This window comes from Epinephelus moara, chromosome 21 (genome assembly GCF_006386435.1).
Source record: "Epinephelus moara isolate mb chromosome 21, YSFRI_EMoa_1.0, whole genome shotgun sequence".
NCBI lineage: Eukaryota > Metazoa > Chordata > Actinopteri > Perciformes > Serranidae > Epinephelus > Epinephelus moara.
In genome coordinates this window covers 22,625,537-22,642,596 of record NC_065526.1, presented here as the reverse complement: position 1 = coordinate 22,642,596, position 17,060 = coordinate 22,625,537, and the positions used below count along the sequence as shown (strand labels likewise).

Sequence of the window (17,060 nt, the reverse complement as noted above, 5' to 3'; positions counted from 1 at the left end):
AACCGGAAATCAACTTAGCTGTAGTGTTACATGGATCTTACCAAGGTTTGCTCTTTACTTCACAACTGCTTTATTTTAGCAGAGCCTATGTGCTGCGATGACAGCTAATCTCAAAGCTGGTCCTGGAGTCTGGTTAAAAAAGCCCTGCAATGACACCAATGGATATATCTGTGTTCGAAATGTTGGTAAGTCTATACTCGCTTGAATGCATTTCCTGTGGCTCCTGTTCCCTTTAATAATTTCAATTTAATATTTTCACATTTTTACTTTTACCAGATATTCTGTATTCTCTAACTGACAAAACATAATAGCATCAGCCAAGCATCACCTATTTTATCACATGCTTGAACAGTGTGCACCCTGGTTGCAGGTGTTTGTACTACAGTATAACAGCAGGCACATGGCACATGGTATATGGCATGTGCATGACTGGGATACTGTATTTTAGAACAAATAAAAGTCCGTGGTGAGAATAGATCATGAGGTAATAGTAAGGAACCCATTTGCAATTGTTTGGCCATAGACACAAAGGCCTCTAGTTTCGCAGACCGGGTGAGACAGAGGCGCAGCGCACCTGCGCAAGTCGAAAACAGGGAGGAGAGAAGACGTGGAGTGGGTTTTACACAGCCAATTCACATCACATCAATCAAATGAGCCCCTATCCTCGCCCTTAAATGCGCCGCGCGAAGGGAAACTAGAGCCCAAAGTCTCCTCCTGGCAAGGCAAAACCTCAGAGGAGCTTTGACTAAATATTAATGAATACCTTTTTAATTGAGAGGTAATACAACTTACAACTGCACCTGAGCAACTGAACTAAAGTAACTGATGATTTGTTGTGCGACTGTTTTGTATTGTTAACAATATTACCCAATGATCCAAATCATTATTTCAACATTACAAATTTAAGACATGTACTGTATTTTAAACAGTACAATTCAAACAGGACAGCCTTTTAAATGGTATGAGCAAATTAAGTGTATTCTCCTCTGGACAGTGAAAAATAACTCAAGCATCTAAACAACAAAACCCCTGCTTTAAAGATTAATTGAAAAACTAAATTTGTCTAATTTCTCATCCATTCAACAGACCCATCTCTCCCAGACTCCCCTGAACCAACAACAGCCAACTATTCTTTAAAAGTCTTCAATGACTCTTTCAAGGCTGTTGCCCAAGAAATGAACTGGTATGCAGCCAAAAAACACTGTGAAGATGATGGTGCCAAACTGGCTAACGTGCGAAACCCATGGTCACAGGTCTACATTGAGCTGATGGCTTTGAATCTCAAAGCTAATTTGTGGATTGGACTTAACAAAATGGAGGTACATTTAGAAATTGTATTCTGTGATTATAGGAATTTTGTTATGTTTTTTAATGGAAATATTAATTACAGATAACATGGATGCATGAGATGGATGGGGTTTTTTTTCCTGTTGATACTGACAACTGATAATCACCTCCTTCTCGTAGCCAATACCATTAAGATAAACATTCCATGTTTTTTGTATTTCAAAAAGAAGTTGTTAACTTGTAGTTTATGCACAACTGAGGATAAGAAAGGCTCATATGAAGTGAGCAAAGGTGGATGACAAAGTATTCCAAATCTAACTTCACAAACATGCTTAGGCTTATAGTGTTTTGCCTAAATTTCAAATAAAATGTTTTGAAATAATTTGTCAAATCAGGCATATCGACACATTATAAACAAATACTTAAAGAGCATCCCTTAATAAGACAAATAAAGGCTTTGTGTTTCCTATACACTGATTTATTTGTGACGGCCTGCCACAACATCGACACACTGACCTGACAAATTTTGATTTTCCAACTGTTTTTACTATTTATAATGGGTAAACTCTGATTTTATTGTAGTGTTGCATGCAGCGCATTAATTTACTCAGCCCCTCCTTGATGCGCTCTCGCTTTCTCTGTTTATCAAGAGACATAAGCACAACCTGCAGTCTGCCTGCACAAACACAGTGACAGGGCTAACTGTTAGCATCACATGGCAAATATCAACTTATGGTTATTAACAGGTGTAACGACAGCACACAGCAAATGTTACCACATGCTTATTAATGGGTTTCACAACAAGCTGTGTTGGGGTTAGTCCTGTCATGATAACAAATTTTGCTAGGCGATTAATTGCGTAATATTGTGCTTTTGAGACCATTTTTTATTATTGTTGTAATTTTGCTGTTTTTAGACCATTTTTTTAACTTATATAATGATAATAAAGGCATAATGATGCAAGTATATCCTTTTAAAGAGAAATAAACATTTATTTAACAAGAATATTTAGGAATGCACAAAAAATAAAATAAATAAAGACCTTATAAATGCAAAAAAGTAGACTCTCAGTCTCTCACTCTCAGGTGTGCACTTAAGTTGGTCGTATTCGCTCTTTTTGTTGAGATGGTTTTAGAACAAACCTGGCATACCGGCTCGTCCAAATTACTGGGCTCCCCTCTGTCATTTGGTTAAAGATTTGGTGGAGAGAAACAAGGAAAACAAACACGCATGAAAATGGCATTTAATCGCGACCGGAAAAGTTACCGTCTCCCTTTTATATTACCGTGCAATTAACCGATTTAGCGCATATTGCGACAGGCCTAGTTGGTGTTGGTGTGTTTTGTTAAGCTCATTGTTGTAAGTTAGCCAATGCTGCTGTGTTACCTCGGGCTACCCTGGCAGACACTGAACTGACCATTCGCCCAGAAGGAAGCAGCTCTGGGAATGGTCCTTCAGTGATGTATCTAACCAGTGTAATGGCACCAACACACAGGGATCAGACCCCAAGAGGCCCCCTCAGAATTTACTGTAAAAATCAAAGATGACAGATTTCCTTAGAAAAACAACCAGACTATTTTTCCAATTAATGATGGTGACTGCAGTTTCATCATTTTTTACCCTCAGACTGATGGATATTTTAGATTTATTGATGGCTGGCACATCACCTTCACCAGGTGGGCTTCCTGGGAACCAAAACACGCCTGTGTGTTTGTGGATCAGAATGGATGGTGGAAAACTGCTGACTGCAATCAGAACATGGGCAGCATTTGCTTGAAGTCTACAGGTAAGGGTAGTGTAAATTTTAATAAATTCATATGTGACTCATCCTAAATGTTATCCTGTTAATAGATCACGCATACAATTGTTCCCAGCGTATTTTGTATTTGATGTGATGTATTTTTATTTCTCCACGATACTGTCAAATGGTTCTTACTTCAGTTCGAACATGAAAGTATGTTCTATACAGTAATTAGTTTTGTCATTCATAGATGTGCCACCAACAGAGTCAAGCAATTTCCCAGGAATCTGCCCCGAAGACCCAGAAAAACCCCGCAATTCACGGCGGCAACCCAGCTGGCTACCATTTAGGGCTTACTGTTATCTCATCCTCACCCAACAGGATAGTTGGTCAGAGGCATCTACTAACTGTGTAAGACATGGTAAGGATTTTCTATGGAAGTCTAATACATATTCTTAATAACACAGGTGTGTGTAGCTTTTACTGGACCAATTGTTTCATTGTTTGCTTGTCTGTCTGTAAAGGTGGAACTCTTGCAAGCATTGAAGATCCAATTGAGCAAAGATTCATTCTACGCAATATTGAAGTGTTGAAAGACAACCAAGTCGCTTTCTGGATTGGCTTATATAAAACTCACAGAGGTACAGTCACACTGTCTGATCTTTCATGCAAAAAAAAACATAAAACTAGACTTGAACATAAATGAGTTAAATTATGTTTGTAAAACATAAGCTTTGAAACACAGAGGTTACAAATACTGTAGCTTAACTATTTATTCCTGCTTAATAGAGAACTGAAAGAAGCATAGAATTGATGTTTGGTTGACAAGAAATGGAGAATAAATATAGCTGCACCCATAAATACCTTTACATCAAATATAGATGTGTAATGTGAAAGATATCGCTCATTGTGCCAAACCTGCAAGGAATTATCACCTAGCTCTGCAGTCACCCTGAGCTCTGCTGTGTTTTAGTATCTTTCAACTTGTTTATAATAACATCCCAGCAGGCTGTGCTTTGCAAGCATACAAAAAAGTTTCACGCATGTGAAAATTATTTTTCACGCGTGTGCTTCACCTCCGCTGCTACAATTCCATCCTAGGGGAAACACTGCTGTGTGCGTTTTGTGCAACAGGTGGATGTGGTAGTCTACTGGTAGAGTAGAGAGAGAGCTAAGTAGCGTTGAAGTAGAGTAGAGCAGGGCAGAGAGATGGAAGCAAAATATATTAAACCCGGTGTTAATACAGCAGAACTGGAGAGAGGGGTGAAAAATAAATAGAGGTGGGCATGGCTCAAGTAGGGCGCAAAATTATAGACGGAGAACGATTGACAAATTTTTCACTTTAAGCCCTGACACTGTCATTTTTGTGTAGGAATTAAGCTACAATACATGACATATGTTGTTTTAATTAATAAATACAGTGTGAATAAAGATTACATAACATAAAAATAACTGCAGTCTTTGTTATTTGATAGCCGCTTAAATTAAACAATTTTTATAGGTCAAGTAAAAACTGACTTCGGGCAAGTAGATCTCTGACCAACTTGCCCGACTGGGCAAGTGAAAAAAAACCTTAGCGTTGAACCCTGATAGGTCATAAATATTACTCTTCAGCATTTTGTTATTCAAAAGAATTGCGTGAAAATTAAAGTGATATGGCTGGGAACCGAGCGATAGTACAGCAAGAACAAAACTGCGTTTGAATCATTAGTCTTAGCGGCTGAGTTTGTCTGCAGTGGTAAAGATAATAATGTCATATAGTAATGAATATAGTAATATAGTATGAACATATTTATATATACATAATATCATTATTATGGCTATATAAATGTAATTTATGGTGCTGTTAGATTGCTGTTAGACCACCCCACTACAGAATTTACATAATGTGCGAAAGACGAGGATTTTTTTTTAACCTCAGCGAAAATGTTGTTTTTCAAAGACTACACGCCAACAAATATGGACTGAAGCAGAATCTTTCGTTGGATAAAAACAGCTTGTGAATACTGGAAATGATGACATAAATCTTTTCTTTTTTAATTATTATTTTGACATTCTGACCGTACAACGCTCTGCACACACTCTGCCTGCCGCACGTAGCACGGCTTCACATCATTGATCTGTCGCTGTCTGTCTAAACAGATTCATGGAAGCGATATTTCACAAAGCGCCACTCATTCAGCTGTGTCTGAAAATTACTCATTCAATGCATGTTTATTAATTTTTATTGATAAACATCAATAAACATGTAAACATATTTATTGATTGACTTTTGGAGTCAGCCCTAAGTGGCCATTCAATGAACTGCAGTTTTTGGCACTTCTGTGTTGGCTTCATTTTTTAGCCCTGCAGGTTGCAACCTGAAAAACAGTCTGAACTCAATTGAGTTTTCTCTGGCAGAAAATCCAGTTTTGTTTTGTTTCTTTTAAAGATAATTTTTCAGCAATTTTGCCTTTATTAGACAAAACAGATCCAGAGTGAAAGCAAGAGAGAGAGGGGAAACTACATGCAGCAAAGGGCCACGGGTTGGAATCAAACCTGCAGCTGCTGCAGCAGGGATGAAGCTTTTGTACATGGGGCAACTGATCTAGTAGTCAGTTTTAATCAACGACTCTATGAGAGGACATGAGTTTAAACCTCCAGATTATCATGTTGCAGATTTAGAAAGAATCCAAGCTTAAATAATTTTTTTTGCTGTGAAACAGTTAAATCCATAAGTTAGTGTTTATAGTGGACCTGAGTATAAATCCTTGTTGTCTAATTGTCTCAATTGAGTTATCTGTAGTCTTAAAGTTGTTGACTCCATAGAGAGATAATTTGAGCTTTTCAAAGATGATCATAAGTGTGTGCTCGTAAAGCATCCTTTAAACCTGTCTAAAACTTTGCTGGTGAAATTGAAGTTTGTAAACATGTAAAAATTAGTGGTTGTAGAAAAAAAAATATGTCTAAATGAAATTTAAACACCTAACACAACCTGCCACCTTGATTCCAATTTCTGGTATCTGTATCAGCACAGTTGAATTAGGTCAAAGAGAAAAAACATTACGACAAAAAGCTGACTAGATTGTAAAGACTTTTGTCAACTAAAACTCGAGTAAAACTATAAAGGATAAAAATGACTAAATGTGACTTAAACTAATGTGCATTTTCATCTACAGACTAAAACAAAATCTAAAAGGTTGTCAAAATGAACAATGGCTGTAAGACAACCTCATGCTAACGTGTTTGCCCAAAACAATTTCATATAGGTGATAATATGCCAATGTTGTGTTTTCAGCTTGTTTTCCTGCCCCAGGTGGGCAACTAATGCAGCTTTGGTGTCAATGCAAAATAAAAGATACTACAGGTTTTTATAATAACTTTCAGGTTCATACACTGTTTGGGTATATACTAGAACATGTTAACATGCTTCCATGTTAAAAAAAAAAATTCTCACATCTGCCTGAATATATCTGTATATTCATCTTCTTGTAACAGCTTATTTAAGACACAGTTTTGAAATACAGACTGTTCATTTCTCTGTGGGTTGAGCATTTTGATACTTTCACAGTATTTATATAGCACCTATATCTGCTTTATTTTTTGTAAGACATGAAAATATGACTTTTTACAGTAGATGACCTTAAATGATGCAAAATCTTGTCTCTGTTCACCTTCAAATAAAGGAGTATCAAATTGAAGAAATGCTTCATCTGGTACAAAATAAACTTCACAGGGAAAACATTTCTTCTTGTCCCCAGACACGTGGCAGTGGTTGGATAACACTCCTATGGACTACACTAACTGGGATGGTGAAGTTAACAGAAACTATGCCGTGATTTCGCTTATAGATGGGAAATGGTCAGCACGTGAAGACTGGGATGACAGGGGATACATTTGCAAAACACCCAAAGGTGAGATCGTCATACTTAATAGGACAAAGTTTGAATTAAAGTAAGGTTTTTACAATGATGAGAATTTGTAACAAATATTGTTGAAACAATAGATTAAATTAAAGTCATGGTTGCATGTCAGTTCAATTGTAATAATATAGTCAAAATAAACAAGATTTTTTTTAGAAACACCAAAAACTCACCTAAATATCCTGGAGTCATACACTAGTCAGGAAACATACATTTTTCCCATTGATACAAACAAATATGTTAATACTGTGATGCTGTCACAAATTTGAAAAAATACTATAATATTGAGTTTTGGCAATATCGGCCAGCACTAAATGAAATGACAAAGGATTGATATGCCCTTTGAGTTTCTTATATTTTGTTTTTATCATGTTTGTTCTCTTCTAGTTTTAACAGAAGCACCACAGACGACTGGTAAGTTACATTGCTTTCTCTTTTTTATTTGACTCAAAATTATAAATTTGTTCTTCTGGCTCATCATCTACATGTTGAATCTGTGCAGTAAATCCAACGGCGGACCCTCAAACCCATGGCCACAGTATTTTGCCTGTTGTGCTGGTCATTATTGCAATTGCCATAGGGGCAGTCATTGCCTTGTTTCTCTTCAAGAAGTCTGGACTCCGCTTACCTACACCTGGTACCTTTGTCAACCCAATCATCTTCAACAATGAGCAGTCCCAGTCAACACAAATAAACATGTAGCAAATGCAGAAAAAAATAATCATGTGCCTGATTTGACTGTGTGATATAAATACAAGCAGAATCTACTGGGGCATAAAATGTAAAACTTATCTTGGGCAGATGGTTGATGGCATTCTGAGAAGAATTTCATGTAAAGTATTAAAATGAGAGATGTTTCAATGTAGTTGGCAGTAACTGGCTTTAACCCACAAAACAATATAAGATGTAGGATGTCTTTTTCAATATAAAATTCTTTGTAATAGTTAGAAATTATGTTTATATGTAAATTTTATGACAACTAAGAATTTACTGATATCTATACTTAGTTAAACAATGGTTTTATCTGCATTTTTGTAAAGTGTTGCCACTTTTAGTCGACCACTTCTCAGACAATAATATTTGATATTTATATCCTTTACATTTATCTGCTGGTTGTGGTTACTGATTATTTCTATGAGGTTTTACATGAAAAATAAATACTGAACATTGATTAATCTGTTGAATTCATCTCTAACTAAATTTAAACGTATTAATCAATTGACAACATAATAAATCACATGACATTAACAATAAATCGCCAGCCGTGACAACGTTGCGATGGCTGGTATTGTTTTCACCTTTTGAAAGTCTGTGCATGTGGGTGTGTCATCCTTGCAGAATGTGGTGATGGTGGCACCTATTGTAGCTAGAACTAACAACAGAAGCCAGTGAGTCTTTTGTCAGGTGTCTCTATGTCCATGTGTGACTGTTTGTGGACAGATTTTGTCAATACAATAATACACATCCTCTTGATTGCCTAATGTACTTACCTCATAACTTAACATTGCTCACAAAAGGGTGACCTTAATATGTTTTGTTTTTTTATTAATTTTGTTGTGTGTTTAGAGGTTGCTTTCTTTGTTTTACAGTTTAACTCTAGATTGACAGTTGCAGTGCTACTGGCTTTCAGCAAAGCATTGAATGTTATAAATCATGATTGGCATACTGCTAAATTGCAAGTACCATCTAATTTGGTGAGCGTTATCTTTCATGCAGAACACGCACACAGAACATGCAGTGTGCATTAGAATGGTACCTTTTCTAACTGGAAAGGGCTACACTGAGGCCTGCTGCACAGTGGCTGTCTTGAACCAATGCTGCATTCTAGGGCTGACCCAAAAAATTCAAAGCTTTGAAGCTTCGTTCGATGGCACAGGATTCGATTGTGGAAAAATTTTTTTTGAATATTCTGCCTTTTTTTCTCCCGTTTTTTGGGGGGACCTTACTAATCATGCCGTCAGTTTACGGTTGTTTTTTTCTCCTTTAGCCATATGTAAACTCAAAGAACGAGAAGCAATGTCTGTTAGGCATTTAAGATTTCATGTTCCAGTTCCAGTTTGTGTTTTTAATTGATTGATTGTTTTTGGTTGGTTGACAAATAAAGGCCAGCCCCATTAGGCTGAGTGAAGAAGTCATCTGGTCTGATTGTTGCATGAATTGCCTAAAAAACGTTCACAGTAAATCAGAGAACAGGGATATTATTATTGCCACGGGTTATTTGAAATGGACAAAGGTATTCTTTACTGGTGAGTTAAGGGAGAATAGCTATCATGTAATTAAAAAAGAAAACATCTCCGACAAGGAAATAGAAAGCCTGACGTGCAATGAATGGAGACCTATTATCCTGCTTGAACACAGACAACTAAATTCTTTAAACAATGTGACTCAAAATAATGATAAAATAGATTTTATCGATGTAAAATAATATGCTGATGGTGACATTTTCCACCGGTCCGCTGCACTCTGAGTCTGGTGTCAGTGACACATGCTGCTCTGAGTCGCGCATCTGTCTGCTTGCACTGCAGTGCGCGCCAAGGGTTTTAATTTTTAGTGTTAAATCAAAAGTTAAACACTACTTATCAGCAACCAGAAGTGTTTTTTTCATTTGTGAATATTTTTCTAGGGTTGCAAGAAACTACCTTTTCGCCATAATTTTTAAGTGATTAACTTTTTTGGACTTTTTGTTTTCGCTCAGCCCATTTGTTTGGAAATTAGGTAGTGGCATCTCCATGGCAAGAAACTGCCTTCCTGTCCTGGCATACATTCTGGAGCAAGTAGTTCAATTTTTAAATTCAAACCACTGGGACTATTGCTCACCTGTATGGTCCCTGAGCATCAAAAGGTATACTACAATTTGTCCAGAACAGATCTGCCAGACTGGTTCTACATTGCCCCGTAAGGACAAACACTGACAGCAAGCAGCAAACTCGTCTGGTTACCGGTTGAGAAAAGGCTTAAGCTTTAAGCACAGTCACATTCTTCAGCAAAAACATTTATTCTACTATACCCAAGTTTATTCATAATCAAGTTACCAAATGTAGTAACTCTCAATCGTTTCACTGTAACAGCAAGTGATGGCCAAATTATGTAAACCTGCCCAGACCTAATGCCTGAAAAAAGACAATCATTGTAATAGCTGCCCCTTCAGAAGTGTCAATCCTATAGCAAGTCCTTATTTAGATACAATTTAAGAAAACTCTGGGGACTGAGGGAGCCCAGAGTACCATGATAACTCTGGAACTCTGATGATTTTGTAAAATTTGAACAAATGTAAGCAGTATTTTCAGAGTCACATGACTTTTTTGTATTCAGCACAGGTTCAGGTACAATTATATCTATGTGGTATTTATCTCATGGTTATACTTTTTTAAATAACAGGTTAACAAACCTTTTGTAAAAAGTAGTCTTGGGAATGTGCTAGAATGTGTAGCAAACATGACCTGATGACCATGATCCATAGTGATGAGTTTTTTTAGGTCACTTAAGGTGATCACTGAATATGCAAAAGGTCCTGTTCACAGGTCTGGTCTGGCCAGGTAATACACTCACAAACACATTTACACTCTAATCCCTTTTCACAGTGTAGTAAAGACAACAACTCAAAAAAGTCCTTTTGTGGCACTGTTTTACATCACCACACCATTTACAGTCATACAAAGACTCACACAGAATCACACTGTGATTCCAAAGTGTTCCATAGTTTATATGTGGATCACCACAAACTCAGCTACGTAATATGAATAGTGTTATTTACAGGTAAGTGAGGTCTGAGTAAGAATTTGTTGGTTTGTGATCTGTCACAAAGTCCTGATTTTGAAAACAACCAACAACACACACAAACATACAAACACAGTGCACATGTTTCTACAAAGACTTTGCGCTCCATCTCAGCTTTGACAGCTATTATGTTTTTCTTATGGTATCTGGCAGTGGACACACCAGAAAAAGTAAAGTGTAAGGTGTCTGTTAACATTTTTTTCATGCTTGTATGATAAAAACTAATTAAGATATTAATGTAAATACATGACGTACTTGTCAAAATCCAATCTCCCCCCATGGAGTTTCGGCCCCAGAGGGTTTATTTATGCATCCTGTCTGCATTGACATATATTATATATACATTTATATACATTAGATATGACGCATGTATGTAATATGTATGTATCTATTAATCTAAGGAAGCCTAATAATGCCAGGTGACCCGTCAGGTGCTCTGTCAAGTGACCTATGAAGTGTCTCATTTGAAAAACAGTTCATAGGATCCATACTAGAAATGTACGTACAGACAAAAGCCAAAAATGGCATTCGCCAAAAAAATATTCGACAATTTCTACAATCAGGCTTCCACCTCACCATCTGCGTCACCATTTTTCCATTTCCAAAATGTTCATAAGCGTGGGTCAAAGTTTCTCCTATCAAGTCTGCTTTTACAGATCACAACTTTTACGTGGAAATTGGCTTATGCCACTTTTAGGCCTCGTTTTGTGCTTATACATTATATATTATATATTACGAATGTTTAGAAATGAGACCCCTGGTCTAGTAGGTATTTCAAAGATCTGTCTCTGTATTGTATTTTTCTGATAAAGAGCTTGATGCTTGAACTATCACCTCGGTGGTAATTAAAAAAATTCATGGGGGTAGACTGACTGTATTTTTCCGTCTTTTAGTTGACTGCCATTTACCTGGGTCAGTTGTGGCTTGTCTCCGATTTGTGTTCTCACTGTGTTCCTGGACAGCTGGCTGTATGCAAGCTTTCATGCAGTCATACTGACAATGCTGTCTCTTCTGACTGTATTGCAGCAGTGATGAATAGTATACTTCAAGGGAACCTACAGACAAACAGACAAATTAAGTTCAGAAGAACAGGCTATTATACAGAATAAATCTCAAAGGGAATCCAGTTGTAACAATGCACAGAATATTTTCAACATACTTAAATATTTAAAGAGGAACATCTGTCTGAGGTCTCTCATGAAACCTTTGTCAAGGACAGCAGCAGAAAAGGTCCTTTGGTTGAGTCAACATGTACCTTCTTCAATCAAGTTGGAATTAAGGTCACTTAAACAAGTTAGTGTTATTCAACACGTGTCTCTGGGCAAGCTGGCTCAATCTCCACTTCTTTACCAAACTATTTGACTAAGTTATACTAATTCAGACTTATGGTAGTGTTGAGGCAGGTGGGGTCACAGTGCCATCCAGTGGCTGCAAGCAATATAAGCATCTTCAATTTTAACTTGTAATATTATCATTAGTTTCACTCAAGTTCCATTTAATTTTTGTTCTATTAATAGTTGTGTTGAAAGTTAGAGTTTAATAGTTAAGTAGTTACAAGTTCAAGAAAAGTCCAAAAAGTTAAAAAAAAAAATAAAAAATAAAAAAAAGTCTTGCATAAACCCTGGTATAAAGTCTGTAGCTGCTCCATATACTGTACACACTGATTTTAGGGACCCACACAATGTTCATTTTCCTTTTGATACCCAAATATGCTTCATTCCGTTGTAGTGTTCTTAGTTGTGAAACAGAATATGTACACATATACTAAGAACATTCCCCTAGGCGCTCTCAGTGTCATTGATAACATCTTTTTCCAATTCATTGTCTGTGGAGTCGCTCCAGACTTTATACCCTATGACAGTGGCAGCCGCACACTGGTGTGCCGTGATGCCAATCCAGGTGTGCCCCGTGGGATTTTGTGATAACCACATATTATTATTGCAATATTCAACTGGGCCTATACAAAAAGTTATGAATTAATTTTTAATTGACTGTATCAGTATCCTAATAAAGATGTAAACTCCAGCTAACAAATGTAATTTAATTTAATCTAAAAAACCTTCATGGAGGACCTTTTTGTCACTGTTCAGGCATGGGAATTATTAGTGTGTGACACATCAAAAGCCCTGATTGGCAGCCAGTGTGAGGGATGATAACATTCAAAAGGAGAAAGCCATGAGTGGGACAATGGATCGCTTTATAGTACAGAGCAAATTACAACAAAGCACCAGCGAAGACGAAAAACAGAAAAGAGAAAAGAAAAAAAATTTCAGTAGACGAAAGTAGTATCACGAACGCTACCGGACTTATTTTTTTGCAAAAAGTGATGACACACATTATAGAAGCTATTGTGCACAGATATAATTATAGGTGTGCCTTGAGATTTTGGCTTGTCTGTTGGTGTGCCTTGGCCACAAAAAAATGAAAACCACTGCCCTATGACATCCCAAATTTGAGTTTTAGCGCTCTAGTTTGTGGATTTGGGACAGAGTTGTTCATGCTTACTAGGGCTGTCACTGTTTAATCGAGTTTTGGGCATTCGTTCGGACATGAGGTGAAAAGTTCACGTTCGAGCTGTAATTACCTGTTCAAAATGTCGGCTGCAGTCTCTACAGGTGCATCAGACAATTTGATGTAGTTTGCCTTGTGATCCAAGCTCAGTCCATAGGGACTTGGGTTGGGAACCGGAGGGTCGCCTGTTCGAGTCCCCGTCCGGACCAAAATGTGGAGCGTGGACTGGTAGCTGGAGAGGTGCCAGTTCACCTCCTGGGCACTGCCGAGGTGCCCCTGAGCAAGGCACCGAACCCCCAAACCGCTCGGAGCGCCTGTCATGGGCAGCCCACTCTGACATCTCTCCACTTAGTGCGTGTATACGTCCTGTTTGTGCATGTGTGTGTTCGGACCTGTGTGTAACAACAGAGTGAAAAATTGAATTTCCCCTCGGGGATTAATAAATAATAAAGTATATACTGTATATAATAACAACAGAGGGCGCTCTAAGAATTCATTATCATGTTGACCTATTGCATGCCCTACTGACCTATCACTAAACGAAGCTAATGTCAATGTGTTGTTTTGCTATGAAAATGGAGGACAATAGCGAGTAAAGCCGTCCTGAGCGGAAAATCACGACACCAACACATCTGAGAAGCATTGTGTGGAAGTATTTTGGGTTCTACACCGTAGATGGCAACAGGGCAAGAGGGAGAGTAGGCAGCTGCTGCCCTGGGGGCGATGGGGAGCCTGTTTGGGGACTTGTATAAAATGAGTGACTTTGGTAAAGATAGCAGTGTCAGCATCCTGGAGATGCAAGCCTACATGAAGGAGACTCCTCTTTCTGTAGACAGCAACCCGCTGCTTTGGTAGAGAGACAAAAGGTGCAACAGGTACCCGCAACTCTCAAAGCTCGCGAATTTATTTTAACAAATTTGTTCGACCTTGATTTTTTGAAAAAGTGAGCCCTAATGCTCACTAATGTCTTTGGACTGTCTTAGGTTATAGGAATAACGTGTGAATTTTGAGGATGGCATAGGTCCCCTTTAACCCTGAAGGTGCTTCACTAACCCTAAATCGTGCTTCATTGCACAGGCCTCGGGTCAAATAGCCTATTTTGAAGTGTGTGGGGTTTTTTTGTGTGTGTATTTTAATCTATTTATCCATCTATGACGTTATATAATTTGCACACGTCCCATGAGGCTTGATATGCTGTATTAAGTTATCATTTAGCCTAGTCAGACGAGTTTATTGTCATACATTTATCTAGTATTTTATTCATGTTACATCACTTTAATGAACCTAACACTTACAGTAACTCATTTCAATCACCAAAACAAGTTGTCCACATGAAAAAAGAACTAAATAGTTGATGATATCAAGGTATTCAGCTTTAGGGCCAAACTGTCTGTTTACAAAGTGCTCTAGGACAGATGGGTGCCTCATTGTTGTAAGCAAAGTTGAGATTTTTCTACAGTTTTTGATATAAAACCATGGCTATCATGATACATGCAAGTACCTTTAAATGTTAATTAAAGAAAGTAGCTATATAAAAATTGAGAAAATAACTATGACACGGAGACTTTTAGCAAATAAACCAGGGACACAGACACTCAGATAACCCTGACAGAAGGTGTGTCACCTTACCTGACGACGAAGTCCACTCTCCTTTCTGTCATGGAGTTGAAGTATTGATATCGTAAATTGCCCAACTGTTGCCGTGTCGGTCATTCATTTGTTGCCAGAAATCCCCGTCTCCTTTCCCCGTCGCCTCTAGCTCGCCACAAACACCAGTTTGTTAGCTAATACGTTATTAGCAACACTGAAAACAAGCTAACGTTAGCCAACGTGAACGTTGACTCGCTCGGTTGTTTCCTCGTGGATTAGCTTGTGGTTAACTTTGTAATGTGAAGCCAGAGTGTGACTGTAAGTGTCTCCGCAATTATTTTCAGAGTTTCTTTTTCTAGAGAACTGTCTGCTCATTTTTTGTTACTAGTGTTTTAGTTAAAGGTTGCCAGTCTCACCTGTTCCCCCTCCGCAGACTGCGCTGTGAGCGCTTTACCATCTCCACCACACCCACTGGATGACATTTACCAGCCTTCACCGCCTGGAGGCGCTGTTTTACCCATTGACAACACACTGCCATGAGAACACATAAAGCACAGTCAGTGCGTTTACATGTACCTGAATAAGCAGTTTATGAGGCTCACCCTGGTTATGGTCACATTATTCTCTGTATACATGATATATACTAGCATCCCAGTCGCTGATAACTGTATTTTTTTGCGCCGGCGCAGTGATGTTTACCCAGAATGGGAGTAATACACATGTACAAGTCATAAGCAAGTCTCAAGTCATACTCATATAACCATGCTCAAACACATGCTCAAACACATTAACAGTATACTCGAGTAACCCCTTAATGAACAGGTTATTCACGTACATGTAAAACATACTGCATGAGTAAGATTTAGGGGGATTTAGTGATAGCTATCTAGCTGTTGCAGGTTGCAACCTGGTGAAACTTCCCCCAGTTCAGTGTCCATTTTTCAGAGGGTTTTCACCGGGCTCCTGATTATCAGCGAGCTCTCTATCTCTCCTAAACAAACATACCAGGTGATTTAAACTAGTAAACACAGTGAATAAAGCAGTTTCACATTACAAATCTGTTTCTCCTGCCCTTCTGGCACATCGCAGACAGCCCGCTTTCCCAACACCTGGTAATGTGTGCTCACTCTTTTTCTCTGATAACTTAATGTGCGCTCACCTTATATCTGATCCAGTCGTATGAGATGTTTTTAATGTGAGATTAATTATCCACAGTGGTTCTTTGTCTCCAAAACAAACTGACCAGGGGATTTAAACCCATAAAAACTTCGAAGAAAGCAGTGTTTCTTCAAAGCTCTCATTCGAGAGGGGCTGCCAATTACGGTGGCGAACATAAAAATGTGAATGGCCCTTTCTAGAGCCAGTGTTTAGTTTGTCTGTTCTGGGCTTCTGTAAAAACGTGGCGGTGCAAGATGGGCATCTCCATTATCAAGGACCTGCTCCCTGTGTAGTTCATTCTAAGGCAACAAAAACATGATGCTTATTTTCAGGTGAATATACACTAAAGGAAACACACATAAAATATTTTATTCCATATTTGCCAATATATCCCCCTAGATCCTACACACTGGACCTTTTAAGATGGGTCTTTTCCTTGACTTTGGTGACACACATTGATTGAGCAAAGTATTGACCAAAGGAATAGGTCCATATTTCTGGTGAAGAGGTATAAAAGAAACTTGATACCATGCACTCTTAAAGTTGCACATTAAAGTAATAGCCAGCAGCCAGTTGGCTTAGCTTAGCACAAAGATTGTAAACAATGGTGTAGGGGTAGTTGATGAGGTGGGTGTACCACAAGGTACATGGGTAGATTACTGAGAAGGAAGTGGGTATTCTTTCCTTATATTCCAATAGGTTTTTGGCTGGTATACTGTTAACAACCAGTAAAAGAGGGGGATATACCCTGTATACCTGTGTATACCCTCTGCTCCATCACTGACCGTAAACAGGGAAACAGCAGTTTGTTTCTTATGTTATGGAAAGGGATTGACTTTTGGCTCACCTGGTAGAGCGTGTGCCCCATGTTGGCTGAGACCATATGGTGATCTGGGTTCAATTTCAACCTGTGGCCCTTTGCTTCCTGTCATCGCCCTTCTCTCTGCCTCCCACCCTGTCATTCTCAGGCTTTCCTATAATATTACTTTATGGAAAAACACAGTTACTTCAGTACAAATTTGCATGTACTTTGCTTGAGTGTTTCCATTTTCTACCTTTTACTTTAGCAAGGTTGTACTCTCTACTTCATTGCA

At 38.2% G+C, this 17,060-nt stretch overlaps 1 protein-coding gene and 1 long non-coding RNA gene across 2 annotated transcripts in view; both read left to right on the top strand.

Moving 5' to 3' along the window:
* LOC126382755 (macrophage mannose receptor 1-like) overlaps positions 1–9,117 on the top strand; it is a 36,313-nt gene extending 27,196 nt beyond the window's left edge. Inside the window, 8 exon segments of the mRNA XM_050032810.1 lie at positions 80–185; positions 1,087–1,319; positions 2,914–3,073; positions 3,279–3,449; positions 3,553–3,669; positions 6,769–6,921; positions 7,318–7,344; positions 7,433–9,117. Of these exon segments, the coding sequence (XP_049888767.1) occupies positions 80–185; positions 1,087–1,319; positions 2,914–3,073; positions 3,279–3,449; positions 3,553–3,669; positions 6,769–6,921; positions 7,318–7,344; positions 7,433–7,632 (1,167 nt within the window). The 3' untranslated portion in view covers positions 7,633–9,117.
* Positions 9,118–13,361: 4,244 nt separating this feature from the next.
* LOC126382756 (uncharacterized) overlaps positions 13,362–17,060 on the top strand; it is a 199,091-nt gene continuing 195,392 nt past the window's right edge. Inside the window, exon 1 of the long non-coding RNA XR_007569088.1 lies at positions 13,362–13,398. This is a non-coding gene — a long non-coding RNA (uncharacterized LOC126382756). The remainder of the gene's footprint in view (positions 13,399–17,060) is intronic.